Raw genomic sequence first — 16,507 nt, 5'->3', positions numbered from 1 at the left:
TATCTGCCTTTGATGTTTTGAGCAATACCTGAAATTCATCAAATTTATTTACTAAACTCCTAGCATTGGTATACCTGCAAGTATATATGCACTTGTTCTTTTTCTTAACTACCCTAACACAACCCATGTGTTTACTTGTACCCCAGTGATTCCCAGCAGTCTCTGAAATATCCTGCATCTTATTTTCCAGGCTGCGGCTCATTCCAATAGAAGCAGTGCAGGAATCACTTTCACCTCTGGCAGTGGCTACTGTTAATCTATTAGTCCTTGTATCCCCCCCAATCTTCCGACCCACCTAACACTGCCTTGATAGCATCAGCAAACATTCTTGCACCCTTTCTATTTAAGTGTATCCCATCCCTGTAGAAACAGTCTCTTCTGTTAACAAGTACAGACCAGGCTGAAAAAAATTCTGCCCTTTCAGCCTTGCACAATCTTTCCAGGGCCGAATTGATCGACAGGGCTCTCATCATATACTCCCTCCTATCGTGTCTGGGCAGAATTGCAGACACTTTCAAATTCAATCCTAATTCATGGCTTTTTTTCAACAGTGACCTGTACTTGTTAAGTAATTCTGCCGGTCTCCTACTCTTAATATCATTAGTGCCAACATGTACAACTATATCACCTTTTGTGCCCTTAAAAGATGATATCCGCTCTGCAACATCATCAACCTTTGCCCCTGGCAGACATGTGGACAAATGTGGACACTTTTATGAATGGTACAGTAGCCGAGTGGTCAGGAGCGGGAGTGCGGTAGCACACGCTCTTTGAGTAGACTGGGGTTCAAACCCCTGACTGCTGAATATGGTCGATCTGCCAACCTGAAATGGACCAGCGTGGCAGATTATGGTCCATTTCCCTCAGCATGAATTGTTGAGGAGACTTCCATCCTGCAGTGAGTTGATAATGGCTGCACTTTACCTTTTTTTTTTACAGTAAATCCAGTGTGCAACAAAAAAATAACTAAATATTTTACGACATAATTCTTAAAAGTGTACTAATATATTGTGTGCATCATGTAAGTAGTAGTTCTTAATATATATGTATTTAATAAATTAATTGTTTATTTTAAAACAAATAATTGAGCAAATAAATTTTCAAAAATGTTAGTTAGAAAATTTATTCATTGCCACTTATTTCTGATTTATTTCCTATCTTTTACTATATTTCTGAATTTACAGTATTTTTCATTATTGAAAGAGTGGTTTTTTATAACGAAATTTCTGTATAACGAATTTTTTCAAGGGAACCATAAATTTTGTTATATAGAGGTCCAACTGTATATAAATTAATAAGATACAAAAACTTGAATATATCTGATTCATTGTCCATTAAAATCTGTCTGAGTATATAAGGCTCAGACAGATGGTAAAACAAAGATGGCATTCATTATTAAAAGACATGATTTGATTAAAATGTGCTGAACTGTTAAAATGGTGTGACAGTTTCTACATGTAGGTTGGTCATCAGCAGATAGCAATGCATCAGGTGACATTGTCCTATACAGATCTCAGCAAAGACACTTCCTCCCGGTGAACCCTGCACCTACTAGACTGCCATTGCATAATTACAAGCTTAATTTCATTTAGCTTGTTGGTGGTGCATTCTTGACAAGATTCTTGCCATCATATATATATATATATATATATATATATATAGTTTGTTGTTGATTAAATGCTTGTAGTCTGTATAGGGGACTAACAAGTGAATGTGATTTTTTGTATTGCTGATTTTGCTGCAGCATCAGCTAAGTCATTGCCTATGATACCAACATGACTAGGGATCCAACAAAAGCAAATATCAAAGTTTAACTCTGAAAGGGAGTGTAGCATTCATTTTACCTAACACAAAATGAGATGAAGTGCTTCTCATCTCTGATAAGTCCTGCAATACACTTTGAGAGTTGGTATATAGCTTGCACCTTTGATACTGATGGGATTTTATATGATTCAATGTCAGTTTTATTTCATGTAATTCTGTAGTGTATATGCTACATTCATGTGGAATCTGATTACAAATAGTTTCGCTTAGGAAGACACAAACAGATCCTACAAACACTTCAAGCTTTGAGCCATCCTTGCATACTGGCAAGAAGTCAGGGTATTAAGCTTGGTGTGCTGCCAATATTTACATGGAGAGGTGTCAACTTTCAGCCAGCTCTTAAGAGTAAAATCACAAGACAGAAGTTGCATATTCTGAGGAGGAAGCATTTGCCTGGCTCTTGTGGATATATAAAATGCTATGTGGACTTTCCTATGGAATATCTAGTTATCACTATGGTACTAGTAGATGAATATGTATTTTGTATCACAACATTAGCTTCAGGAACAGTTATTTTGTTAATAAAAGCTCTTCCAATTGGGCAGCCTTTTGCCAAGAACTACAGACACCAGTTTTTTTTAATTTTCTTATCATTTTGAGAAAGGGATTGTCTTCCGAAGTTATATAAATAGTGGTACTCGTAGAACACAATCATTACACAATAGTAATGACAAAACAGTACCACTGTTTTGCTTTGTTGGGAAAATAACTTTCCCAACAAAGCAAACAAGATCTCACAAAATTATGACTGGTTTTTCTATTTTCTATATTAATCTAGCAGTGGCCAAGTCCCCAGTCATAACAAAAACAGTGAAGTTGAACCCTACAATGTCACCCTTTCTTATAGATTTCTGGAAAATTTTGTTTTTATGAATTCTGCTTGGAGTATTCCAATGTTTTATCCTTTTTTTTTTTTACACTTGATCTTTTCAGACAGTTTTTTTTTATTAATTCTGTTAAAAATAAAAAATGTAATAACCATAAAATAAAACTATTAGTTACTTTCATTTAAGTTTATAAAACCAAGCGTACCAAATTACAAAATTATGCATATACAAATAGTTCTGCTTATGAGTATTAAAAAAAAAAAAAAATATATATATATATATATATATATATATAAAATACTAATAGTTACTTCCATTTAAGTTTATAAAGCTGCATTACAGTTTGTGTGCATGCGAGAGAGAAGGGATGGATGACGTGAAACAATTCTGGAAAAAAAAACATGGAAGCTCGTACTGTATATTTTCCTTAAATTACTGGAATAAGTTAAATAATAATAATAAAAAAAAAACATTCTGGGTAGATGTTAGACCAAGGATAAAAAGAAAAGATGGCAGAAACTAACAAGCAACTGCATCAGAAAGCAATGAAAAACATCCAATATATATGAATTCAACCACTATACAAAGCTGTGATGTCAGACTTATGAAAGGGTTTAATGAGCTAATGAGCAGAAAGACAAAAAAAAAAAAAAAAAAAAAAAAATTATTCATCTGAGATCACAGAGAGAGAGAGAGAATAGCAGAAATATTGGCCACATGAGGTAAGAAAATCTAACATAAACAACAATGGACCATCACAGGCAAGAAAATAGGAACGATCGAAAAAGTGAAGTAAAATGACAGAGGTGAATTACAAGAAAAGCCAAGCTTATTTAACACTGTCCTTATAAATAAAAAAAAATAAAAAACAACTTATCTGATTTAATCGAAGTATTTGCCCAATCTCTCTTTAAATTTACATAAGCCCCGTATACTTTAAAAATCTATTGCAGTATATACTCACACACCCAACTCGTGTGTGAGATTACTTCCTATGTGTGTGTAACTGTGTATGCATGAGCAAATAGTAGTAGTAGTAGTGGCATGTGATGCAAGAAAGCAAGTGTATGAGCTTATGCAGCATCAGCCAAAAAAAAAAAAAAAATCACACATTCCCTCCAAATGCCTGTCCAGTTCCTCCTTAAATTTATTCAACCTATCAACTTCCACAACAACAGATGGAAGTTTGTTCCAGCAATTAACCACCCGCTGGCTAAAGGCAAATTTCCGCACATCAATTCTACATCTGTCTTTTCTTAATTTGAATTTATGCCCCCTTAGGTTTGTAATCTGAACAAGTGGAAGGATCCCATCAGAATTCAGCGTGCTCAACCCATTCAAGGCAAACATAAATGCCTGCATGCATGTGTGTTTGCCTAATTTCTGGGTGAGAAATATGTCCACTTATCCTGAAAAATAAAAAAAAAAAAAAAAAACACAGGCACACACATGTCTGCCATCCTGTTCTGAGTGGGTAAATGTGTGAGAATGGTGAGTGCATGGAAATGTCAAATAAGTGTAGATTATTTAAACTGTATTCTGAATATTTAAAAAAATAAATAAAACAAAATAATAAAAAAAGAAAAATATATTTTTTTTCTTTTCCATTCAGATAGGTTAAGCTGTTTAAATGTGCATATATATCAGGTCACCCATGTAAACTTGTGGCAACTGAGTGAATGCTTGTGATCAGTATTACATATATATAAAAAATAAAATAAATTGTCTCGGTAGTGCCTATGTCCTGTCTAATTGAATGGTGATGAATACAAGATGGAAAATGTATGAGAGAATGTAGTGTAATGTCTTTTTAATTAGTCTGTCTCTAAATATATGTTAAAAAAAACAGTAGTGTACTTGTCTATGTGTAAGTATAACAAGTGCGCAGATGAATTGAGTACATGTAGAGTATGTTGTTCTGACAGGCCTCTCCAATTAGACTGCATGAAGAACAACCTGTCGGGAAAACACCCCTTTTCCGAGGCATGTCATGGGATCTGCAGACACTGGCTTCAGCTGGCCTAGTATTCAAAACAGAAAAGTTCTGTACATTTACAGATTTACAGTGCAACCTCCTCCTCCTTCTGGTGGACTCTACCACTACAAAACTTTCTCTGCTGTACGGAGCATGGATTCATTTCACAGGGGGTGCCCCTCTGTCCCCTTTAACTTCTGTTTCCCAGGTGGAAGCCTTACTCTAATCCACTGTCTTTTCTTCATCTGTTCCTTCTCTCTTCAAACTTTTTTCTTTTTTTTTTTTCAGAGGCCCTCTCTGGCAAGCTTTGGTGATGCCAGGGTTTGCTCCAGCCAGAGAACCTTTCGTACCCCTACAACCTGGCCCACCTCCTCATGAAGGATGGGTAATGGGGCACCCTTGTTTCCATGGGGGGGACTGCAGCTAAGTGGCCAGAGGAACAACATACCAACATTATACTACACAGACTACACTAAAACTCACTACCTCTGGCCTTTACAGAGTTTGTACTGTGATACAGAGTATACAACATGGGGTTGAGGTGGACCTCAGTGCCATTTGACAGTAAATACTACACACTATCCCCCTCAATCCAAGCAGCCAGGTCATTTACTCCAAGACTGCCACCAAGTACGTTACAAGTAGCCTTGCCGACCGGGCTAGCCGAGTGGGTAAAGTACCTGCCCGGCAACCCAAAGGTCGCGGGTTCGATTCCCGCCTCGGGCTTGGATCAAAGTACTGCAAAAACCTTGGGAGGTGCAATATGGCCACAGAAGCCGATGCGCCAACAACTACCAAAACAAAAAAAAAACAAGTAGCCTTTACTTCTTGTTCAGAAAATGCTGCTAATTCAAGGTTATTATTAGTGATATGGTCCTCTTCAGTACACTTTTTCCAGCAGTTTTCAGTTGCTGTTGAACTTCCTTTCTCCCGCTTTAATCCAGTATTGTACATAACGACTATCAGTGTTAATACTTTCAGAAATTTTAGAGCTTGAATATAGTAGGCTGAAGGCTCAGATAATGCCCTGATCCATGGGCTCAATTAGTGCAGTTGTGTTCCTCGGCAGAAGTGCACCTTTGATCTTGCTGTCTTTTAATTTCAGGACATCAGCTGAAGGATGAGCTGGGCAATGATCCAACAGTAACAGAGCCTTTTCTTCAAGTTTTTTTGGAAAGCAAGTGGCATCTCACCGATGGTACAAACTCTTTAAAACTATGAAGCAAAAAATATCACTCATCCATCCAAGAGTTGGAACTATTTTTATAAATCAGAGGTAGAAACTTTGTTGACTTGCTTAAAACACTGGGGAATCTGACTTTTACTGATGCACAATGGCTTTAGTTTGTATTTTCCAGTCTTTTTTTTTTTTTTTACACATAGTAACATAGTAATTCTCTTTCTGTTAGTTTTCATGCCCACTTCATTGGGTGCCTTATAGTACAGTGCTGTGTTTTCACCATTGAACAACTGTTCATCTATGAATTCACCATCATGAATCAATTTTGCAGAAATTCAGGAAACACTTCTGCTGCTGTAATGCCACCAAGACTAAACTGGGATATCCCATGACGAGCCTTCCATCTTCAAAGCTACTCTTCAGAAGCTTTAAATATATCGTCATCTCCACTAAGCAGCTTATTAAATTTAAGTGCCTGTGCTTTCAAAATTACCTCATTTATCAGTACTCCTTCACTATGCTTCTGTGGAAACCACTTGTATAAACATTGGTCCACATCACTGTTTTCACAAAGTCTAGGTTTCTTTCTTTGGTAGCCTACATAGTCTTCTGTGATTCTACAAATTAGTGCAATTTTTCTTTTTCTTTCATCCAACCTATGGAATTATTATTATTGGCCACTATATGGCCAATAATAATAATTCCTTTAATACCAAAGAAAAACAAAATGCATGGTTTTCATTTTTGCCTGTCCTGTTTTGTCTGTCTTTTAGTTTCTGGGTCATACAGGAACAGTCAAGTTTCATTGCAAGTAATTACAGTACTCAGGAAATCAGGATCTTCAATTTTTTTCAAAACATTTTCACAAACTTGGGGTCTTCTCATTCTTTGATGTTCATTCAAAATTTTTGGCACCATTTTCTGCCAGGAGAAGAGTGCACACACTCTTCTCATGCCTAAATTTTCACTTAAAATTTGTCTGTTTCTTTGTCCATATTGAGTTCTGATGCATCTATTCTAATGTTTAGATGGCAATCACTTAAAATCAGTATCCTTGCCTGGTGCACATTTTCATCAGTTTTGATGTATACAAGTTGGCTCAGTCATTCATTGTCATCCGCATTCTCTCTTCCTTCTAAAAATCTTTTATGCCATTTAAACATGCAAGGGTTTGACATAGTATCCTTCCCATAAACTAGACATAATTTTCAGTTGGTGTGTTCTTTAGGTTTGTTAAAATTCCGAGGTTGATTTGTTGTTTGATTCTTTTGTCTGTCATTTTTCTGGAAAACTGCAAAAACACAAGGTAACGAAAACCTGTCTCACTGTGAAGCTAATGATTGTATTGTAACATGACTTGGCAGACAACTAGGGAAAAGTTAAACTGCTGTGTGGTGCTTGGTGGGTAGCAGCTGCACACACACACAGTCTTGTTATTTAACAGCCACACCTTGTATATTAGTGGACAATGGGAGTTACAGTAGCAGACCCAACGGCTATTGTCAATACTCTAGGTGAAGCATTTGCTAAAGTCTTTTCTGGAAATTTATACCCTTCAGAGTTCCTGACTTTGAAGAAGCCAGCTGAGAAACACACTAATTTTTTTCTCAAGCAGAGGTGAGCCTTATAACCTGCCATTCATTCAAGTGGAATTAACCATTTCACTTGTTTTCGGCCCCGGGTGCCAAGCGTTCCGTGACCAAGCGATTTCTTTGCGTATCTCAAAGCGTTATCTCTAAAGAGCCTTCAAGTGATAGATTATATTTTGTTTCAACAACCGTTTTCTTTATTTATTAATTAGTGTAGCTCTTTTGCACTAGAAGAAGTAGGCAAAGGCCCAGAAAGGAAAGTTACCTTTCTGTTTTTTATTTCTAATAGTACTAACTAACTAACTTAGCCGCTTGGTCACCTTGTGGCACTGCTCCTGCCTCCCCGTGGCGGGGCCGGAAATCTGGGTGGTAAAACCAACCCCCAGGGCCAAAAGGAGCAAAACATGGACTGTGACAATTTTCCACCGATTAGGACTGCAAATCCAAATACACTAGATTTGCACATACCCGATAATGACTTATCCAATCCAAAGAGACTGAGGACGGATGCTCCCCGAATGGAAAACCCAAGTTTTCTGATTCTGCATTCGCTAACTAACCAATCGTTGGGTAGTTTATCACCATTCCTCATTCAAAAATGTCTTGAGAGCGTAGCTGGCTCCCCTAAAATGGTACGACGACTGAAATCTGGCGACCTGCTTGTTGAGACCACCAACTCAAAACACTCTGAGTCTCTACTCAGACTCACCTCATTTGGTGGAGTTTCAGTTAAAGTGTCCCCACATGCCACTCTTAATTCATCCAAAGGTGTTATTTCTGAATGGGACCTGATGAATGTATCAGAAGAAGAAATTGTTCAGGAACTGCAGGACCAGAAAGTCACACAGGCAAAACGAATTATGATGAAAAAAGATGGAGAACTCCTTCCAACTCGTAGCATAATTTTGACATTCAGCTCACCTAATTTACCTTCATCCGTAAAAGCAGGGTATTTGCATTGTCGCATTCGCCCATATATCCCGAACCCAATAAGATGTTACAAGTGTCAGAAATTCGGACACTCACAAACAGTCTGTCGAGGAGACCCCGTATGTCCTAACTGTGGTTCAAAAGATCATTCCCAGGCTGACTGTAAAGCCCAGGCTCCACTCTGCGCCAATTGTAAAGGTAACCATCCAGCCTTTTCTAAAAACTGTGAACAATGGAAATATGAGAAAAAAATTCAGAAATATAAAATAGAAAAGAAAGTTTCATTCCCAGAAGCCAGAAAGCAAATACAACTAATCACACCTAGACGCACGTATGCTGAAGCCGCTAAAAAGTTTCATTCAGTATCGGTGCAGACTGATACATCAATACCTCCAAATACCTCTATTTCAGAATGGGCTCGTTCCCTACTCAGTTCTGCACCTCAACCTTCAAAGCAACAGATTTCTACTAGAGCTAACAATACACCAGTCACGATACCACCTTCTGCCGGTGCAGATCCCGTAAGATCCGTCCAAGCAGATAACGCAGATTCTAATCGAAAACAGACATTTGACTCCTCCCTTATGGATACTAATGAAATTTCCAATCAAGATGATACCGAAACCATTCTGGAGATCCATCCAGAGGATGAAATAGACCAAAGACCGGTTTTCTCAAAAAGAGAAAGGATTAAAATTGACCGTGCCAAACAGACTTCCAAAAAGCAGTCAGATTCAGTTCCTTCATCTAAATTGAAATAATGAACAACGTTGTCCAATGGAATTGTAGAGGCTTTAGGAGCAACATTGATGACATATACGACATAATTAAGCAGCATAAACCAGTGGGCATCTGCCTACAGGAGACATATCTGACTCCTCAGGTATCTCCTTTGATAAAAAACTATACTCTTTTCAGACAAGATAGACCTATTGCAAATAATGCTCGTGGTGGAGTAGCCATACTCATAGATTCGCGAGTCCCATGCAGACGCATTTCTTTACAAACCTCTATAGAAGCCGTTGCTACCCGAATAGCAATTGGCATCACTCTGACTCTTGTTTCGATCTATCTACCACCCAATCATCCGTGTACTATTCACGAACTTGAAAATCTTATAATGCAGTTGCCAACCCCTTTCTGTTTATTGGGCGACTTCAATGGACACCATCCATTGTGGGGTTCTCCCAATGCAGATGGACGAGGGCAACTCATTGAAATGCTCATTGACAGACAAAACTTAACCATCCTAAATACTGGTTCACCCACTTACATCCATCTCCCAACAGGAACAGTGTCTGCAATAGATCTATCAATATGCTCTCCGATCCTCTTTCCTAATATTGAGTGGACAGCTCTAGATGATCCACTAAACAGTGACCACTACCCATTAATCTGTAAGATCCAAACATCACGCTCTTCAACTGCAAAAAACCAAATAAAATGGAAATTTACCAAGGCAGATTGGGCCAAGTATACCTCTCATGTTTCATTTGATAAACAGATCATTGAATCCTTCCCAATTGACACAGCCACTGATCATATCACCAAAGAAATTCTAGCAGCTGCATCCATTGCCATCCCACAATCACAATCAGTCACCTACAGACCCATAAATTATTGGTGGAACGATGAATGTAAGAATGCCAAAAAAGAAAAAAACCGAGCGTGGAATATATTTCGCAAATACCCTACTACCAACAACCTTATAAATTATAAGAAACTAAGAGCCAAAGCCCGACACATCAGAAAGGAAGCTAAAAAAAACTCTTGGATCCGATTTGCGACTTCAGTAAATAAAAATACTGATGTAAGAACAATATGGAAAAAAATAAGACAGCTAAATGGCAAATTTCCTCCATTATCCTCGCCAATATTCAACTGGAATGGACAGGAGCTCTCTAGTCCTGCAGAAATTGCGAATACTCTAGGGACAATATTCTCCCAGTTGTCTGCCTCGAACTCGTATGATCCGTCATTTCAGAAGATCAAAGCCTCAGCCGAAAAATCAAAACTTAACTTCAAAACCGCTGCTTCTCTACCATACAATCAGACACTTACTATGATTGAACTTCAAAAAGCTATATATTCCTCAAAGAACAGTGCTGCTGGTCCAGACGGACTATATTACATAATGCTTCAACACTTAGACAATAAATCACTGTCATTGCTGCTGACCTTTTACAACCGTATATTCATTGAACATTCATACCCCACTCGCTGGCATCACTCCTATGTAGTGGCAATTCCCAAACCAGGCAAAGATCATTCTATCCCTCACAATTATAGACCCATCTCTCTTACCAGTTGTTTGAGTAAAACATTAGAAAAAATTATACACCGCCGATTAACATGGTATCTGGATTCAAAACATCTAATCTCTGATAACCAGTTTGGTTTCAGAAAAAATCGCTCATCCCTAGATCTTATGGTTAAAGCTGAAACAAATATCAGGAATGCATTTATACGAAATGAACATCTTGTCATGGTCTGCCTTGACATAGAGAAGGCCTTTGACACCACCTGGCGTTTTGGTATCTTAAAAGATCTTCATTCCCTTGACCTGAGAGGTCACTTACCATGCTACATACAAAACTTCCTTCAGTATAGATCTTTTCAAGTTCGCTATAGAGAAGTCTTCTCACAAATCTATATACAAGAGCAAGGAGTACCACAGGGCTCAGTTCTCAGTGCTACTTTATTTGCATTGAGAATAAATCATATTACCAAATGTATTCCCAAGACTGTGAACTCATATCTCTATGCTGATGATCTGACTGTTTCCTGCAGTTCGCCGAATATGAACTTCATTGAAAGGCAACTACAAATCTCACTAAACAATATTGAACTATGGATGACACAGAATGGTTACAGACTATCTCATCAAAAATCGAGTGCCATTCACTTTTGTAACAAACGAGGGATGCATCCTGACCCAGAGCTACACCTAACAAATCATCCTATCTCAGTTATGAGTAGCATTCGCCTCCTCGGTCTAATTTTTGATAGGAAACTTAATTTTTTAGAACATATCAAATATCTCCGGACAACCTGCCAGAAAAAAATGAACATTCTCAGAGTTCTTTCTTCTACAACATGGGGTGCTGACCGTTACACCTTACTTCACCTGTATAGAACTCTAATTAGATCTCGTCTTGATTATGGAGCCCCGGTGTATGACTCTGCTAGGGAGAGTGTGCTAGTACGGCTTGCTCCTGTTCAACATTCTGCCCTTAGGATTGCTACAGGTGCTTATAGAACATCGCCAGTACAAAGTCTCTACGCCGAAGCCCATGAAATTCCACTCTGCCTCAGAAGGAAGATGTTACTTTTGAATTATGCCGCTAAAATTCAAAGCATGCCTACCCATCCAATTTGGCCAATACTTAGTGATCCACAGTTTAAAATGTTCTACAGAAATAAACCCAGAGCAGTCCAACCTACTGGCATCAGATTGCAGGCTCTATCTGAAAGCTGGAATGTGCACCTTGAAAAAGTCCTCCAAGATCCAAACACTTCAGTTCCCCCATGGTCCTGGGTTAATCCATCCTGTGACAATTACTTCCTGAACTGGGGAAAAGATTCCCTTGCAAATATTAACGTGCGACAACTTCATACTTCTCACACACAAAATTATCCGCATTTCATGAAAATATACACAGATGGATCAAAGTCTGATAGTGGAGTAGGTGCTGCAGCAGTTTTCCCTTTTAACACCATCTCTGTATCTCTGCCTACTGAATGCAGCAGTTATACAGCTGAGTTATTCGCCATTAAACTTGCCCTAGAAAATATTATTCATTGCTCCATTAAAAAAAGTATAATATATACCGACTCGCAGAGTACACTAGTAGCCCTACAAAACATCTCCTCACCAACCAATCCTTTAATACAAACCATAAGAAGTAAGATGATTCTTATTCAGGAACGCCAACAAGTAGTCATCTTCTGCTGGATCCCAGGTCACACTGGGATCCCAGGAAACGAATGCGCAGACCATGCTGCAAAACATCCATCTAACCCATTATCTTCAGGCTTTTGTGTTCCATATGTTGATTACAAACCTATGATACGAAGGACATGTAAGGAACAATGGACACTTCTATGGCAAGCTCAAACGGGTAATAAGCTATTGGAAATAAAATCAGAACCACAGTTATGGACCTCTAGTTTTCGTACTAACAGAAAGGAAGAAGTCATCTTAACCAGAGCACGAATCGGCCACAGCCAGTTTACTCACCTATTTCTCCTTACAGGAAATGATCCTCCACAGTGTTCTCAATGCAACTGTCAGCTAACAATGAAGCACATTCTTGTTGAATGCACTCTGTACAAACATGCTCGGCAATGTTCATTCAGCTTCCTTCCAAATCTAAAAGAACCTCTAAAACTCTCTCACATCATAGGCAACGATGCTAATCCCTTGGAGTTATTCTGTTTTCTTAAACGAATAAAACTATATGATCGTCTCTGACTGTTTCCATAACAGTCACCATTGATAACTTTCATATCACTGATAGGCGCAATATGGTCTAAGCAGCCCTTGCGCCAAAAATAACAATAACAACAACAACATAACAACAACACTTGTTTTCTCAAAAGTCAGCACTGCAGGACCAGATAATATTCAGTATGAGAACACTTTTCATCTCGCTCTCTAGAACTGTTGCTATATTTCTATAATCAAATTTATTTGGAAGGTCAGTTTTCCAGTTCTTAGCATATGGCAATCATCCTTGCATTCCCAAAGAAAATAAAAGTGGACCTCAGTGGAACATTTGATGTTCCATTGTAATGTTATTTTTGTATATTAATGAATATTGTATATTTGTAAATATTTAAGTTAAATATTTTAGTCCTGCTCTTTTGGATGCAACAATATTCCTCATTCATTATGTAAACCGAAGCAAAACGCCTTATCCAAAGTGACCTATGTAAATGCAGGTAAATAATTACATAGTGATATTTTTCAACCTTGAAAATGCCACACACTACAAATGCACAGATAAATAATTACATACGTCATTTTCCTGATTAGATATCAATCAGTGCATTTTTACAGGTGTCTTACGTGGAAAACATTTGACTTACTCCACATACCTCTACATTTTACGTAGAAAAGCATGCGTCGGGGGTGAGAGAGCAAAGTGAGCAGGGGGGACGCCCCCTAGCATATATTAAAATAAGTGTAATAACATTTTATATTAAATAAAAAAAAAAAAAATTCCTCTTGAAAAATTTACTTTATTTATTGTTTTCTAGTCTCAAGCTCCCTTTCCTGATTTACTCACTACAAGTCATTTACCTTCAAGTTTACCAAGTGTGAATCACTTTTGTCCCAAGTGTAGCACAAGCAGTTATGTTCACTGTAAATCAACTTCAGTAGAAGCTGATCATTCCATAAGTGGGATGTCACCAAGCATTCTTCACAAAAATGTTACTTTTACTTCTTGTGCAATCCAGCAACCTTCACCATCACTCTCCACCCACAGATATGATAGAAGATATCCAAATGGACAGTGTTTGAGTCCCTTTCCCTCACAGAATGGTTCAGCTAGTTCATTATCATCATTAGGATTTCATTCTTCTGTACTGCAAAATGAGGTATGTTGAAGAAAGAAAATTTACCAAGTTGATGAAACACTTAACAGTATACCATGTATCTATATTAGCTTTAAAAATCAATAAAAAGTCTTAGTTAAATTTAAAAATTGTGCTAATTGGTCTCGGGTGTTGATATTCTTAAATCTCTGCAGCATGGAAAGATTCTGTTGTCATTTTTGTTGGATTTTAGACATATCAGTGATTTAAACTGTATTACACCATTGTACATTATTCTATACAAGCTTGTTTTAATGGGCTGATTTGCATGTTGTGCAGGCTGAAAAACCTATTGAAAAAACTGTTCCCTTCACATTATATCAACTAACTATAGCCTCAATTGAAGAGGACTTCAGAAATTCCTCCAGTTATATACAGGCATTGAAACCTAGACCTCTCCAAATGGGTGACAAATGATGAAACCACTGTATTGTCACAGAGGACTGTTGAACTATAACCAAAAACATAATTCAAGCCTCTTAGAAAATCCTTCATTAAAATCATGAAATTATATTCTGTGTTGGGAAATGGGGGTTATATCATAATATGCACATTCTTTGATTTCATGTTTACTAACAGTAAACATGAAATCAAGAAATGATTGTTCTTCGAGCACCTCAGTCAAGGTCAGCAGAAATTGTCACTATTTCAGAATGTAGTGTGAACTGAACTGCTAGTCTCTCCTGTGTTTGTGTTGTAGAGGGACAATGGAATGAAGAACAAACATCAAGTTTTGTGTTCGACTGGGCAAAAGTGCCACAGAAACATTTCAGATGATGAAGCGAATGTGTGGAAAGAATTGTCTGATTTGTGCACATGTGTTAAGAGTGGAATAAATATTTCGTCCATGGCAGAGAATAACTGGAAGATAACGAACATCTGGGCTCAGCAAAAATGGTTTGAATGCCAGAGTTGATTGAAAGGGTGTGGGAAATCATTAACAATGACTGATATGCGATGCTCTGAATGATTTCAGAAAATCTGTGTATTAATAAGGCAAGCATTTGACAAATAATAACCCAGGATTTGAAGAAAAAGGTCTGTGCATGGTTTGTTCTGCAATCATTAATAATGGCCAATGGGGTGAATACTGCAGAGAACTCATGAGGTAAATACTGGAGAAAACTCATGAGGTAAATATTGCAGAGAACTCATTGAAGCCACTGAAAGCAAACTCAACCTGAATTCGATCATTAAGGGTGATGAGATGTATTCAGTACGACCTCCAACAAGAAAACAGCATGCAGAGTGGAAACTGGCGAATTCTACCAAAGCCAAAAAATTTCATTAAGAAGGCCAAAAATCAAAGCCATGCTCATCACTTTCTACGGTAGCAAGGGAATTATGCACAGAGTTTGATGTCCATTGGCTAAAGTGTTATCGATACTATCTGAATCTTTTGAAACATTTGTTGCAGAGAACCTGTCGTGTGTGGCCTCAGTATGAAGAAGACAGCATTGGTACCTCTTGCATTGCAATGCACTAAGCCACAAGGTTCTCATTCTTTGGGAGTTTTTGGCTAGCAAAGAAGTATGCATACTTTTGCACCCACTGTATTCACCAGACTTAGCCCCATGAAACTTCTTCTTTGTTCCCAAAACTTAAGGCACCACTGAAAGGCTGTTATTTTGATGACATTGACACCATTCAAAAAGCTATGATTAGAATACTGAATAGTATACCAGTCATGGCCTTCCATCAGTCATTCCAGTCGCTTTGTGATTGTTGCATGCAATGCGTGGATGTCGGAGGAAGTTACTTTGAATAAACCAAGGTTAGTTTACTAATTAACAGGATAATTTTTTTTAACGTCAGTCTTGTTTTTCCAGTCACTTTTTTTTTTTATGACAATCCCAAACACGATGTATTAGAACCTATAGTATTTAGTACTGTGCTTGGGTTGGAGGTTGAGAAGACGAGAGAAGATATTTGCTGACATTAGACTTGAACTTCTGTAGACTGTAATTTTGAGGAGAGACATATGAAGGAAGATTGTTCCAGAAAACGGCAGTTGGATGAATAAATGAGGTAGATGAAAAGCTGGTTCTGTGGGTTTGAAGTTGGACAGTAAATGGATGTTGGCTGGTGGCGGCATGTTCGGACTGTTTTGAAAGAGAGAGAGAGTGGGAATTATGGAAGCCAATTCAAAAGAACAATGCCCACAGAAGTATCTGTAGAAAAGGCATTCAGCAGAAACAGTACATCTGTGAGACAGCGAGTTGAGAGACTCTGTTAGAGATGAGTCATTAATTAAACTAACTGCCCTCTTCTGAATGGAATCTAGAAGCCTGAGAGAGGTTTTGGGGACACTGCCCCAGATGTGGGAACAATTTTCCATTGTAGGGTGGATTTGTGATTTGTACAGAGTGAACAGCTATTTGGAAGAAAATAAACACTGAGAACAAAAGAGAAAACCAAGTTTTTTAGATGCAGAGGAAGAAATATTTGTAATGTGCTTGTGCCAAGAGAGATTAGAAGTCAGAGTAATCCCTAAAAGAGATATCATTTTTCCTAGAAATCGGAGTGTCACCAAAGATAAGTATAGCTGAAGAAGAATCCTTTTTGTGAGATATAAGACAGG

The 16,507-nt window shown here is 37.9% G+C and overlaps 1 protein-coding gene across 1 annotated transcript in view; it reads left to right on the top strand.

The window, feature by feature from the left end:
• Positions 1 to 13,938, top strand: part of LOC150086954 (uncharacterized) — a 43,120-nt gene extending 29,182 nt beyond the window's left edge. Inside the window, exon 3 of the mRNA XM_090372334.1 lies at positions 13,588 to 13,938. Coding sequence (XP_090228460.1) covers positions 13,588 to 13,938 — 351 coding nt within the window. The remainder of the gene's footprint in view (positions 1 to 13,587) is intronic.
• The last annotated feature ends 2,569 nt before the right edge of the window (positions 13,939 to 16,507 follow it).

This window comes from Mastigoproctus giganteus, chromosome 4 (genome assembly GCF_048544385.1).
Source record: "Mastigoproctus giganteus isolate SK-2022 chromosome 4, ASM4854438v1, whole genome shotgun sequence".
Lineage (NCBI taxonomy): Eukaryota > Metazoa > Arthropoda > Arachnida > Uropygi > Thelyphonidae > Mastigoproctus > Mastigoproctus giganteus.
The sequence above is the reverse complement of the archived record's forward strand: the minus strand, read 5'-3'. Positions and strand labels throughout refer to the sequence as shown.